The sequence below is a fragment of the Triticum aestivum genome, chromosome 3D, assembly GCF_018294505.1.
Source record: "Triticum aestivum cultivar Chinese Spring chromosome 3D, IWGSC CS RefSeq v2.1, whole genome shotgun sequence".
NCBI classification, from domain to species: Eukaryota; Viridiplantae; Streptophyta; class Magnoliopsida; order Poales; family Poaceae; genus Triticum; species Triticum aestivum.
The window spans coordinates 559,462,187-559,476,678 of record NC_057802.1 but is presented as its reverse complement, the minus strand read 5'-3'; the positions used below and the strand labels follow the sequence as shown (position 1 = coordinate 559,476,678).

At 43.8% G+C, this 14,492-nt stretch overlaps 1 protein-coding gene across 1 annotated transcript; it reads left to right on the top strand.

The window, feature by feature from the left end:
• The first annotated feature begins 13,538 nt into the window (after window positions 1–13,538).
• LOC123076501 (E3 ubiquitin-protein ligase RING1-like) lies at window positions 13,539–14,252 on the top strand. The gene has a single exon (XM_044498712.1). The coding sequence runs from the start codon at window positions 13,539–13,541 to the stop codon at window positions 14,250–14,252; it is 714 nt and encodes a 237-aa protein (XP_044354647.1).
• Window positions 14,253–14,492: the final 240 nt, after the last annotated feature.

The window sequence follows — 14,492 nt, the reverse complement described above, 5'->3', positions numbered from 1 at the left end:
GAGCTATGGAGAAGCGATGATGGGCCCGGATTCCGACGAATGGCTCGAGGCCATAAAATCCGAGAGAGGATCCATGTATAAAACAAAGTGTAGACTTTGGAAGAACTACTTGATGGTCGTAAGGCTGTTGGGTGCAGATGGATTTTAAAAGGAAGACAGACAATGATGGTAAGTGTCACCATTAAGAAAGCTCGACTTGTCGTTAAGATGTTTTCCGGCAAGTTCAAGGAGTTGACTGCGATGAGACTTTCTCACTCGTAGCGATGCTAAAAGTCTGTTGGAATTATATTAGCAGTTACTGCATTATTTATGAAATCTTGCAGATAGGATGTCAAAACATTGTTTCCTCGACGATTTTCTTGAGGAAAGGTTGTATGTGATACAACCAGAAGGTTTTGTCAATCCTGAAAGATGCTAACAAGTATGCAAAGCTCCAGCAATCCTTCTAAGGATTGGAGTAAGCATCTCGGAGTTGGAATGTACGCTTTGATGAGATGATCAAAGATTTTGGGTTTATACAAAGTTTATGAGAAACTTGTATTTCCAAAGAAGTGAGTGGGAGCACTATAGAATTTCTGATGAGTATATGTTGTTGACATATTGTTGATCGAAATGATGTAGAATTTCTGGAAAGCATATAGGGTTATTTGAAAAGTGTTTTTCAATGGAAAACCTGGATTAAGCTACTTGAACATTGAGCATCAAGATCTATAAGGATAGATCAAAAACGCTTAATAGTACTTTCAAATGAATACATACCGTGACAGGATTTTGAAGGAGTTCAAAATAGATCAGCAAAGAAGGAGTTCTTGGCTGTGTTACAAGGTGTGAGTATTGAGTAAGACTCAAGACCTGACCACGGCAGAAGAGAGAGCAAGGACGAAGGTCGTCCCCTATGCTTTAGACGTAGGCTCTACAGTATGCTATGCTGTGTACCGCACCTGAAGTGTGCCTTGCCATGAATTAGTCAAGGGGTACAAGAGTGATCCAGGAATGGATCACATGACAGCGGTCGAACTTATCCTTAGTAATTAGTGGACTAAGGAATTTTCTCGATTATGGAGGTGGTAAAAGAGTTCGTCGTAAAGGGTTACGTCGATGCAAACTTTGACACTAATCCGGATGACTCTGAGTAGTAAACCGGATTCGTATAGTAGAGAAGTTATTTGGAATAGCTCCAAGTAGCGCGTGGTAGCTGCATCTACAAGATTACATAGAGATTTGTAAAACACACACGGATCTGAAAGGTTCAGACCCGTTGACTAATAACCTCTCTCACAAGCGAGATATGAACAAACCCCATGGGTGTTGGATTCATTACAATCACATAGTGATGTGAACTAGATTATTGACTCTAGTGCAAGTGGGAGACTGTTGGAAATATGCCCTAGAGGCAATAATAAAATGGTTATTATTGTATTTCCTTGTTCATGATAATTGTCTATTGTTCATGCTATAATTGTATTAACTGGAAACCGTAATACATGTGTGAATACATAGACCACAACATGTCCCTAGTAAGCCTCTAGTTGACTAGCTCGTTGATCAATAGATGGTTATGGTTTCCTGACCATGGACATTGGATGTCATTGATAACGGGATCACATCATTAGGAGAATGATGTGATGGACAAGACCCAATCCTAAGCATAGCACAAGATCGTGTAGTTCGTTTGCTAAGAGCTTTTTTTAATGTCAAGTATCGTTTCCTTAGACCATGAGATTGTGCAACTCCCGGATACCGTAGGAATGCTTTGGGTGTACCAAACGTCACAACGTAACTGGGTGGCTATAAAGGTGCACTACAGGTATCTCCGAAAGTGTCTGTTGGGTTGGCACGAATCGAGACTGGGATTTGTCACTCCGTATGACGGAGAGGTATCTCTGGGCCCACTCGGTAATGCATCATCATAATGAGCTCAATGTGACTAAGTAGTTAGTCACGGGATCATGCATTACGGAACGAGTAAAGTGACTTGCCGGTAACGAGATTGAACGAGGTATTGGGATACCGGCGATCGAATCTCGGGCAAGTAACATACCGATTGACAAAGGGAATTGTATACGGGATTGATTGAATCCCCGACATCGTGGTTCATCCGATGAGATCATCGTGGAACATGTGGGAGCCAACATGGGTATCCAGATCCCGCTGTTGGTTATTGGCCGGAGAACGTCTCGGTCATGTCTGCATGGTTCCCGAACCCGTAGGGTCTACACACTTAAGGTTCGATGACGCTAGGGTTATAGGGAATAGATATACGTGGTTACCGAATGTTGTTCGGAGTCCCGGATGAGATCCCGGACGTCACGAGGAGTTCCGGAATGGTCCGGAGGTAAAGAATTATATATGGGAAGTCCCGTTTTGGCCACGGAAAGAGTTTCGGACGTCACCGGTAATGTACCGGGACCACCGGAGGGTTCCGGGGGTCCACCGGGAGGGGCCACCAATCCCGGAGGCCTCCGTGGGCCAAGTGTGGGAAGGGACCAGCCCCTAGGTGGGATGGTGCGCCTCCCACAAGAGGCCCAAGGCGCATGGAAAGGGGGAAAGGGGAAAACCCTAGGCTCAGATGGGCCTAAGGCCCACCTAGGGTGCGCCCCCCCCTCTCCCCCTCTTGGCCGCCCCTCCATCCAATCTAGGGCTGGCCGCCACCCCTAGGGGGGAACCCTAGATGGGGGCGCAGCCCCTCCCCTTCCCCTATATATAGTGGGGGTTTTGGGGTTGCCAGAGACATGAGTCTCCCTCTCTCTTGGCGCAGCCCTACCCCTCTCCCTCCTCGTCTCTCGCAGTGCTTGGCAAAGCCCTGTTGGAGTGCCACGCTCCTCCATCACCACCATGCCGTTGTGCTGCTGCTGGACGGAGTCTTCCCCAACCTCTCCCTCTCTCCTTGCTGGATCAAGGCACGGGAGACGTCACCGGGCTGCATGTGTGTTGAACGCGGAGGCACCATTGTTCGGTGCTTAGATCGGATTCGGCCGCGATCTGAATCGCTTCGTGTACGACTCCACCAACCGCGTTCTTGCAACGCTTCTGCATCGCGATCTTCAAGGGTATGAAGATGCACTCCCCTCTCTCTCGTTGCTAGTTAATCCATAGATTGATCTTGGTGATGCGTAGAAAATTTTGAATTTCTGCTACGTTCCCCAACAATAGACACCTAATCGGACTGGGCTGAATCTTATCAACGACCTTTTCAATTGGTCGCAATTTTGCCACGTCAGATTGCCATGTCGGATCCGACGTGGCCTGGGCAGAGAGCTAGCGACCAAAACAGAAGGTCATATAATCAACGACCTTTTGTTTTGGTCATAAAGAAGGTCGTTAATTTCAGTTTACGACTGCCAGCTTTCGACCTTCTGTTTTTGGTCACAAAAAGGTCGCAAATGAAAAACAATGACCTTTCAGTGACCAATAGTGATGGTCGCAAGTTGACATATTTCTTGTAGTGAATCTATAGTTCCGGTACAAAGATTGAACACAAGAGATGAACTAGGGTTTGAGAGGAGATGGTGTTGTTGAAGATGTTGATGGAGATTGCCCTCCCCAAGATGGGAGAGTGGTTGGTGATGATGATGACGATGATTTCCCCCTCCGGGAGGGAAGTTCCCCCGGCGAAATCGCTCCACTGGAGGGCAAAAGTGCTCCTGCCCAAGTTCCGCCTCGAGACGGCGGCGCTTCGTCCCGAAAGTCCTCCCCTGATTTTTTAGGTCAAAATGACTTATATACCAGAAGATGGGCACCGGAGGTGGGCCGAGGAGGGCACAACGCACCAGGGCGCGCGTGGGCACCCTGGCGCGCCCAGGTGGGTTGTGCCAACCTGGTGGGCCCCCTCTGGTAGTTATTTGCTCCAATAATTCTTATTTATTCCATAAAAATTCTTCGTGAAGTTTTAGCTCATTTGGAGTTGTGCAGAATAGGTACCCTAACGTAGCTTTTTCAGGTCCAGAATTCCAGCTGCCGGTATTCTCCCACTTTGTGTGAACCTTGCATATTATGAGAGAAAAGGCATTAGAATTACTCCAAAAAGCATTATTATGCATAAAAACATCATAAATAACAGTAGGAAAACATGATGCAAAATGGACGTATCAGCTAGTCACATGTGTCTGGCCAGACGATGATGGATGTCGTCACACCGACAGGGCCCTAAGAATATCTCTCCATCGCCGGAGGAGCAAATACCAATCTTGAGCTATCTAGTTCCTTGTCACCTTTTCTGATAAACTTGTAAGTTGTCGTTGTGATCACCTTGTTATAGATGATGTTGGAGCAACCCCAAAGTGTACCATCTAGTATGACGGGACTCGATACTCTCATGGTCTAAGGAACTAGGCATACATTAGCTCTCCTTGTTATTACTGTAGACCTGTGATGAGAACATCTCTAAGTATAACAAACAAGTTGGGTCAATTCAATATGATCCATTTTCTAACATCATACCCTCAATGTTGTTGGCATTCTTGTTACACTAAACAAATGCCTTTGGTCAGGAAACCATAATCATCATACAACACTTAGCTAGTCCTAGAGGCAAGATCAGGAATTAGGTTATCATTCTACATGTGCTTATGAGTTTTTCTCTTAATCACTTATTCAAGAATCACAACAGTTATAGCATATAGTATAAACACTTAATTATAAATGTGGAAATAAATAATACAAATATTATTTCCTCTAGGGCATATTTCCAACATCTCGCCAGCCCAGGCTTCGCCTGTAATCTGTACACAACACCATAGAAGGCTTTGAAAAATTCCTCATGAATTGCCTTCCTAGATGCCGCACAAATTTCCCACAACATCAATAGTATAGTTGAGAATTCTATATGTGTTGTAGTCTCCATTGGATGGAACAACCATTACTTTACGCTTGATGCAAACTTGTGCTCAAATGCTTGGTAAGCTGACCATGTGACAGTGTCCACACACTCCTGGCCATAGTGCAATCAATGAGGGCATGTTGCCATGTTTCCTTTGATCCTTTGCAAATAGTGCACTTTGTTGAAGTAGACATGTCCCTATGCAAGTAATATCTCGTTGGTAGTGAATTCTATGTGAATTGCCATGCTTTCGTTGATCTGTAGGAGCTCGAGCTCAGCCTACCCTCCAACTAGTCTTCTCATGTCTTGTTCATGGTCACCGACATGAGATAGTAAGATCGGACTCAAAAGGGCCACTTTGTTCATGAAGCTATGCCTAGAAGTCCTCTTTACGTACCATATTGGTTGGCATTGCATTAATGGCTTTGATGTCCATCAACAGAAATAAATCTGCAACACTTCATTGTTCCACTTCCATTCATACCATGAATGAGGGCAACATAGACTTTGGTGGTCCATCAGAAAGCGCAACCACTGGCCACATCCATTTTGATCTTGGTATCTAGTTACAGTTCAAATAGACATTGTCATACTGTTGCAAATACGACGGGCGAAACCAACTTGTAGAACATCCCATTCTTGAAACATCACTTTCCAAATTTGCCATGGTTTATTTCCCAAAGTTTCATTCATGATGTCTGCATTTGTAAAATAGACCACTAAGAATTCGAGCACTCAATGTCTCTGAGTTCAAAAGAACTTCCAAGCTCCGTGTGCGAGAAGTGCAAAGTTTGATAACTCAATGTATCGAAAACCAAGTCTCCATATGTTCAAGCATTGTGAGAGCATCCCATGAAACTCCTTGAGGATTTCACTATCCTTCCTTGCTTCCCCACCAAAAAACAATTATTAATGAATTTATCTTCTCGCATAAACCTCTCGCGAGCTTGAAGCAAGCCGTAAATTAAGTGGGAAACGCCTGCTTCAGTGTAACTTGATTAAAACTTCTTTCACAACAAAGGAAAAAATCCACTCGATCCAACTCGGAATTCTATTTCATACTCCATCCTTTTAGTCTTTAAAATCACCATTAAATGATCATCTCACCTCCGTTGACATTTCTAGGTAAGTGCTTACTTAGGTACTTTTGTTACCTTGCATATTTACTTAATAGGATCATTGGAGTGATTTAGGCCCTAGTTGAACAACTAAATGGGGGCTATCCTTAATTGCTGATCTTGACGATCACCCATCGACAACGAAAATGAGAATAGAGTTGTTCCTGGTGTTGACTTATTTTTTTTGTTATCTTTGTATTAGAAAAATGGATTGACCTAGAAATATCTTTTTCTTTCCTACTTTTAGATTTTTATGTAGTTTTCTTGCTCGAAATAGTTAAATTGTGGTGTAGGCCTAATACCCATCATATTTGACTTTTCATACTTATATGTGTCCCGTGATAATGCAAGAGCACATTGCTATTTACATTGAATTGATCACTAGCTACTATAGGAAAGCCTACGACAAAATGTGATCAAAAACCATTTTGTGAACCTCTGGCTTTATGAGTCAAAAATAATACAAGGCTACACATACAATTTTGCTTGAGGGAATTGTTTGTGATAGGAACCTGATGTTCCCTGGCTCTTGTGTGAAAACAATTATGTTTTTGGCACTGAGACATAAGAGTTTGTAGTACTTAGCAAGCTTTCCTCTCAGTAAAGGAACCAAGGTAAATCCGTGAAGCTAAACTACCAGCTCAATCATCAGCTGTAAACTCAACTAAAAAACTTAACTTGTGTCCCCAACTGCTCTAGTGAGGTTTTCAATCTCTCTAGCTTGGGTAGTTAAAAAAGGATTAGTGTATCAAGTCTTTGGAATTGTTTGAGAATGAATAAAATAAAAAAGTTCAGATATTAAAGAGCAAGAAAATAGAAAATAAATATTTGTATTTATGAGGAAAATAGGAACGGGGTCCATAAGTTCACTAATGGCGTCTCTACAAATAGCATAGGCATGGTTAACAAATTACACGTACATACCAACTAAATTCTAGTGTATATGGCAGATCATACATGTCATGATTACATATAGGCATTACAACATTATATCCATAGACCACTATCCAACATGCATATATAGCTAATAATCCACCCAAAGACTGTTATCCAGCACGGCATCGTGAGTATTAAGTCATAAAATAGAGTATTGCATGCAACGTGAAATAATGTTAACAATTGGGTTCTCTACACCTCATCCATTAAAGAGATAGCGAGATCACCTATATCTTTTATCCTTAGTGGCAATGATACACCCACAGGCGGACCTTTCGGTAGGGTCAGGTTGTCGCTCCATCAATTTTGTTTTACCTATGCAAGCCAGATCGATCACTAAACAAATCCTGCGAAAGAAAACCCTTTTTTATTGGGCTACGAGCACCACCATCGTATTGGGCTGCAAGCACTACCATCTTATTGGGCCATATCTAAGTAGCCATCGATCGTGACCCCAGGCCATGGGCGTTCGATTTCCTTTGTTCGTAGCGGCATGCCAGGGCGGCCCTTCCCGTTCATATGCCATATGTTATAGATCAGCAAGCCATTCGTGACTCGAACGATTTCTCGTGCCCATGCGTTTGGAAAGTGTCATTTTTCTTGTTTGTGCATATAATTTTAATGCATCCAAAATGTTTTAGGACTTAATATTGTAAAATTAGCAACGATTCTTTTCTATTGTGCCATGCAACTTCCTGACTTTATTAATTTGTCACATTTCAGCATGCCCATGTAGCTCTTTTACATGGAAAAACTATTTGTGTGCATTTTAGTTTGTATTGGCTACTTTAGCTTTGCATCAAAAAAGATGTAGCTTTTGTGTCCGCCCCACCTAATTTTTTTCCGTCCTCCACCACTGGATACACCAATGAGCTTTCTATTCTAATAGCCACTAAAAATAATCTCTCAAAGCGATCAAACCAAACTGATGACACCACTCCCTCTTGCAGACCGTTCATCAAAACATAACCAGTGAATAAACTAAAAGACTTAGAGAGTATATCATTCTATAAATCATGTTCACATAACCAAAACAAAATCAAAACAACAATTCATCACACCGTGACAAAACACACCATGTTCAAATTGATCATAATCATGGTAGGTAGTTCATGTTATCATTTTACTAAATAACGAGAGAGATAACATGCCACGTAACTACTTTTATGGACAAATAGTCTTTGGCACACATAATCAGGCGAGCAAGAATGTCGATGAAGAAGTCATCGATGATGATATCTCTCACAACCACAATATTGGAAAAGCAATCCTGATTGGATCCCCTTGGATTGCTTCTAGGTGGAGGCAGAAAATTATGCGATAAACATAGCTAAGGGTTTTTCGGGGTATATAAAGCGATCGGGGTGAAGAGGTGCTAGAGGCGGTGCCCAGGGGCTCCACACGCCCCCTCCAAGTGCCCTAGGCCTGGGCCGCGTGGGCCATGAATGTGTAGCGGTTCTTTGGCTGATATAACTCCTTCGATGAAATTTCGAAAGTGACTTTTTCTTGATTTTATATCTCCGTAAAATACCCTTTTTTTTGCTTCAAAAACACTAAAAATAGCAGTTGGCAATAAATTAATATGTTAGTCCAAAAAAAATAATGATGTATAAACCAAAAACAGGCGAAAGGACAAACAAAACCGAACAAAATCTACATAGCTAACAAAAAATTGATGGGCGTAATAAGTATCTCCACTTGAAGATCCATGTGGAATATATTTACTTTCCTTCTCTTGATAGCTTTTACCAGGGTTTGAAATTTAGCAGACATGCATTTGCTAACTAGGCGTCTAGGCCAGGGTAGAAAGTGTTCCAAACATTTGCCACACAAGGTTCCTACCGATATGACCAGAGCTTGTGAGAGCGGCGGTAGAGCACACGAGCTCGCCTGCTCTGCTTGGCGTACCAATGGGACAAGGACACATTGGTACCTGTGTATTGAATGCGATCGTAGGGGAGGAAAAGGTGCGCAGCGTGCAACAGTATCATACGGTGACTTGGCTGTTTGATTTAACGACAACAACTTGACGGTGCACCGCACCGTTTGGTACAGGACGCAGTTGTCGGTGCATAACGACTGAGGACCAGCGGCTTGGAGCAGTGTTGATGCATGCATGCAAGGGTGGATTCCAGCTTTTCCTTCACGTATGTGGTGAATCTGTGTGCATGCATGGCATTGGCTGATGCATGTTTTTTTACGAAAATCCATTTATGCACCCGAGCTCATCTGCACCCGCGCTGATGAAAAAAATTAAAATAAATACTAGAAAAATTCAAAAAATTCCAAATAAAATTTGTGTGGTAGACAATTTGATGCGTGAGGCCTGCTCCAAATTTCAAGTCATTTGGACATATGAGCAGCTCTCAGCAAAAAAGATAAATTGAGGGTCTGTAAAAATGTTTACTGTTCATGCACTGTTTTGGCCCGTTTTGTCTTTTTGCTGAGAGCTGATCATATGTCCAAATGATTTAAAATTTGGAGCGGGCCTCGGGCATCAAATTGTCTACCACACAAATTTTATTTGGAATTTTTTTAATTTGTTTTGAATTTTTTATGAATTTTTTCTAACCGGGTGCAGATGAGCCTGGGCACCAAAACGCCCCACTCGTTTTTTATCCCTACTTGTACTCCATCTGGTCTTGACAAACTCAGGTGTTCTTCGTTGAATGGATGGATTTCAGAGACGACAACTTGACTGACAAAGTTTGACCGCACATCTCCGCGTACACCATGCACAAAGTGAATATCTCGCCCAAAAAATGTTGTACTGTATTTTTGCATTTTTGTACAAATCACACACCAGCAGGCCTGAAGTTGTCCCATGAACACTGAGCTCAGTGCAGCGACCTTGTGCATCAGATATTTGGCAACCTTGATGAAGATGCTGGAGTCCTGTACACTGAGTTCATTGACAGGCTTGCTGGTGTGCAAGGAGCCAGCCCGGACACACATGATGTGCCTGTCGTTGCAAGTCCATTTCGCCAAGACACACTTGATGTGCCTGTCGTTGTACGTAGTATGTAGTACGTAGGATTTTTTTTTTGCTAGACTTTAGGAGATTAAATGGGAGAGAGGCGGATGCAGAATGACTAATCTGAGGTGTGATCGGTCACTATTCACGGACGCGCCCGCTCGCGTCCGCGGACGTTTGAGGGGCCGGATTTGCAAAGTTCTGTTGTAGATGCTCTAAATTGATTTGCCTGAGGTTCCCGTCTACACGTGGGCCGTGACGGCAGTTATTCAATCTTAACAATTGTTCGAATGTTTGGGTCGCGCATGCAACAAAAAATAATGGCAAACGTGTTTTTAATTTTCAAAAAGTTAGTGCAAATAAAGAATGTTCATGAATTTCCCAAAAATGTTCATAGTTTAATAAAAATGTTTGCGAATCGGAAAATTTGTTTGTGAATACAAAAAGGTTCGCGTATTTGAAAAATATTGTTCACTGATTCAAAAAACATTTGTGAATTCGATAAATGTTGGCGGTGAATTCAAATAATGTTGATGGTTTAAAAAGTGTCTGCGAATACGAAATGTGTTCACGGCAAATTCAAGAAACGTTGGCCAATTCAAAATATGTTCAAGTATTCTAGAAAAATGTTTAAGTATTCAATTTTTTTTGTGAATTCGAATATAGTTTACGAATTCAGAAATGTTCATGAATTCGTCAAGAATTCTGAAAAAATTCATGTACTCAATTTTTTTCACATACTCAAACATTGTTCGAAGATTCAAAAATTATATGCGAATTCGAAATATGTTCGCAATGAATTCATAAAATGTCCTTGGTTTCAAACAATCTCCGCGAATACGAAATAAGTTCGTGGCTTTTCGAAAAATATCTGTGAATTCAAGATATGTTCAAGTATACTGGAAAAAATGTTCTTGTATTCAAAAAAGTTCTGAACTCAAATATTTGTTCATGAATTCAAAAATATTTGAGAATTGGAAATATGTTCGCAGAAAATTAGAAAAACATTCATGAATTCCATAAATGTTCATGGTGAATTCATAAGATGTTCACGAATTCAATAAATGTACGTGCGCAAAATCAGAAAATAATCCTAAATTCATAAAATGTTCACATATTGAAAAACTTTTTGCAAAATAAAAAAATGTTAACGTCTTCAAACAAAATCACGGACTGAAGAAAATGTTCACCACTACAAAAAATGCTCACCAATTTGAAACATGTTGGCGGCAAATTCAAAAAAGTTCGGGAATGCAAAAATATGTTCACGTATTCGAGAAAGAATGTTCACGTATCAAAAAAAAAGTTTCACAACTGTAATATTGTTCACGAGTTCAAAAAAGTTCGCATATAAAAAATATGTTCAAGCATTCGAGAAAAATGCTGACATATGGCAGCATGCTCACGTCTTGCTCACGTCATTCGATAAGACGGAGCTGCTTCGCCTAATCGCCAGCTTGAAGATATTCGTGTGGTATATTGCGAAGGCAGCGTGCTCACGTCATGTTCAAACATTGGAGAAAAATGCTCACGTATTTGCGAAGGCAGCATGCGCTTGAACAGGGCCGCGGGCACAAGACGGAGCTGGCCTCCTGTGCCAGGACGACGTTACGGAGGCTCTGCTGAATAACTCAGAGCAACAGTAAATCAATATCTGGCCCACTGACGCAATGGTGCCGGGTCTATCAGAAAAGAACAGTAGACAATACCGGGAGCAGGCGAGGACGAGCACTCTTGTGAATTCTCGCAGAGCTTGTCAACTAACTTTATAACTGGATTCTCCTTGGAGAGAAGAGCTTCTAACGATGTACTAGAAACTACAATCTACCAGGAGCTAATATGAATGATATATTCATCTTTAATGTAATGATCAACCACTTGGGTCTTATTGACCTTACGATTATAGGGTATGCGTTCGCCTAGAGCAACATGCATGATCACCCCATGTTAGAACAGTTAGCTAGACTGGTTTTCGATGACACACACTTGGACCCTGCGATTCCCCAATACCATGGAAAATCATCAGAATTGTCACACTTCAGATCATTTGCCATGTACCATCGTCATTGAAACTTCAACTCCTACGGCCTTAGTTCTTTATTATTTTGCACCCATGCGGCAAACTATTTTTAACTTGTGATTTTTTGGAATACTTTTCACTAGAAACGTAAATACCCTATTTTTAGGTATATAAACATACCAATCTAAGAAGCTATATGAACAAACAATGAGTTAGACGCGTCCAGTTTGATCCACTTAGCAGATCTAGAAAACACGCATTGCTTTCATTCCTCCGGGAGAAGAAACAAAGGCGATCTCGCCTCCATCCGTCAGGGCGCCTTCCTCCGCCGCCATTCTCCGACGGCTCCCCTCCGCTGATGACCTCGGTCGTTGGTGGTGAGGGGGGTCGCCGGATGCACGCGTGTGAATTGTTTTAGGCATTAGTTTTTTAGGGGTTTGGGTTGTTCATCGTCTTGACTTCGACGGTGGCGATGACGGTGCCGACTAATAGATCTTCAGATCCTTCCACAACAAGGCGATCTGCTTTTCTGGTTGATTTGGAAACTAGTCTGTTCAAGTAAGGGTGATGCGGCGGCGGCGGCATCCTCGTGGTGGACCTGTGTCCTCGAACTCCACCATTGCGACAACGTTTGCTCCAACGCCGGTGCGAAGCTTGGGAGGTAGTCCAGGAGCGGATGAAGATTGTGGTCTGCAACGGCGGCATCTGGAAGATGGTGGATCATGTGTTGGGTTCATGGTTCGTGGCAGGCAGATATGATTTCCTCCTTCAATGTCTTAGTTGGGCGGGGGTGCCAGATCTGGAGTTCGATGGCGTATCTGGGGTGTTGCCCCGGTTTGATTCGTTCAACGGCAGTGGCTTCGACTTTATTGGCGAGCCACCTTGGAGGTCCGCAAAGCTACATATCAGCGATGGAGCCGCGTCAAGCTCGGGTGTGGAGGTGGTCCGTCATTTTCTCCTTTGGTGGCTGCTATGATGGTGTCAGAGGCAGGTGACGGGCGTTGGTGTCAAGCTCAGATGATTCTTCGGTCTTGTTTGTAATTTTACTTCTTGGCTGGTGTTCCTGTGTGCAAAGGCTAGTCTTCTGCCATCTTTTTAGTTTTGTCACATCAGTATGTACGTGACTTATACTATGATCCTTATGATATAAATGAGACATGTATAACCATGCAAAAGAAAACAATGAGTTAGACGAAACATCTTCTCTTGATTTGTTATTCTTTTTTATATATTATCCATCACAGCGAACACTAAAATGTATATTTTAAAGAAGTGTCAAAATGTTCTTATATCATGAGACGAAGGAGCAAATTTTAAAGAAAATAAAAAATGCTATTTTGGAAGTAGAAAAACATATATGCTAATGGGCCGCGCAAATACCCGGCCCATTTTACTGGTGCTTGAGGCGAAGCTGGGTTCACTTGCGCTAAATGCCGCAGGCGCGAAGCATTCTCCGACTGGCCGTGTGAAACGGGGAATAGTTTGGTTTGCATCGCGTTCCTTTCCTAAAAGAAAAACAATTCAAAATTCCCGCGGGCGCGAAGTATTCTCCGACTGATAAGAGCGGTACGCGCCCGCGCCGCCCGGTCGTCGATTACATATAGCGCCGCCGACCGCCCGGTGACCAACACCATCTACAACTTTGCCACTTCGGATCAGCCCGGTGCAGCTATGGCGATGTCGAAGCATGCCGCCGGCCCCGCCGCCGTCGCTGGCCCAGTAGTCGTGCGCCAGGTCGAGGCGACCACGATCTGCTTCTCCGAGGATCCCGCGCCGGCCAACACCGGCTACCTGTTCGCGGTGATGGTGACGTGCTACGTGAAGCGGTCCCTGGACTTCCGCGGGCACGGCCAGCGCCCGTACGTGCTGGAGCAGGAGTACATCGAGGAGGGCGGCGACACCGCCACCACGTTCCTCGTCAGAGACCTCTCCACGCTCCGGAGCGACGGCGCCTGCCGCTGGGCCCTCCGCGGGATGCTGGCGGAGCTGTCGCAGGTCCGGGCGCTCGACCTTCCCGAGGACGAGTGGGACGCCGTCGTGCCGGCGGACGTCGTGCCGCAGATCGTCCGCCTGGCGCGCGGCGACGACGCCAGCTACGGCTTCACCTTCTGCTTCGCGATGGAGGTGAACTGGCGGTTCATACACGGCGAGCTGGCCCTCCTGATGGCTTGCAAGGAGTGGGAGCTGGGCGGCAGCAAGAGGGCCGACGACTGCCCGATCTGCTTGGATGGCCTGGAGCTGGAGGGACAGCCCGCCGTGGAGCTGCCGTGCAAGCACCCGTTCCACAGCCAGTGCATTTCCACATGGTTTTCCAAGGAGACAACGTGCCCGATGTGCCGTGGCGACGTGAGGCTCTGTGCCCTGCCGGAGTTTCTCAACCTGTAGTGCACTGGGAAGATGTAGGACTCAAGGCCTAGCCCAGCAGCCAAGCAGTACCCTATTTTTAGCAATTTCCTCTATCTATCATTCTTTTTCCAGAAAGAGTGCCAAGCTATTATCTGTAAGTGTGTCAATTTCAGTTTGAGTCGGTTATTATCTGTTAAGTTCGTTGCTAATTAAAAGAAATGGAACTGGGCTGGGCTTGAGACTTCACTATATCCATTGTTCCAGCCTTCTAGTAAGTTT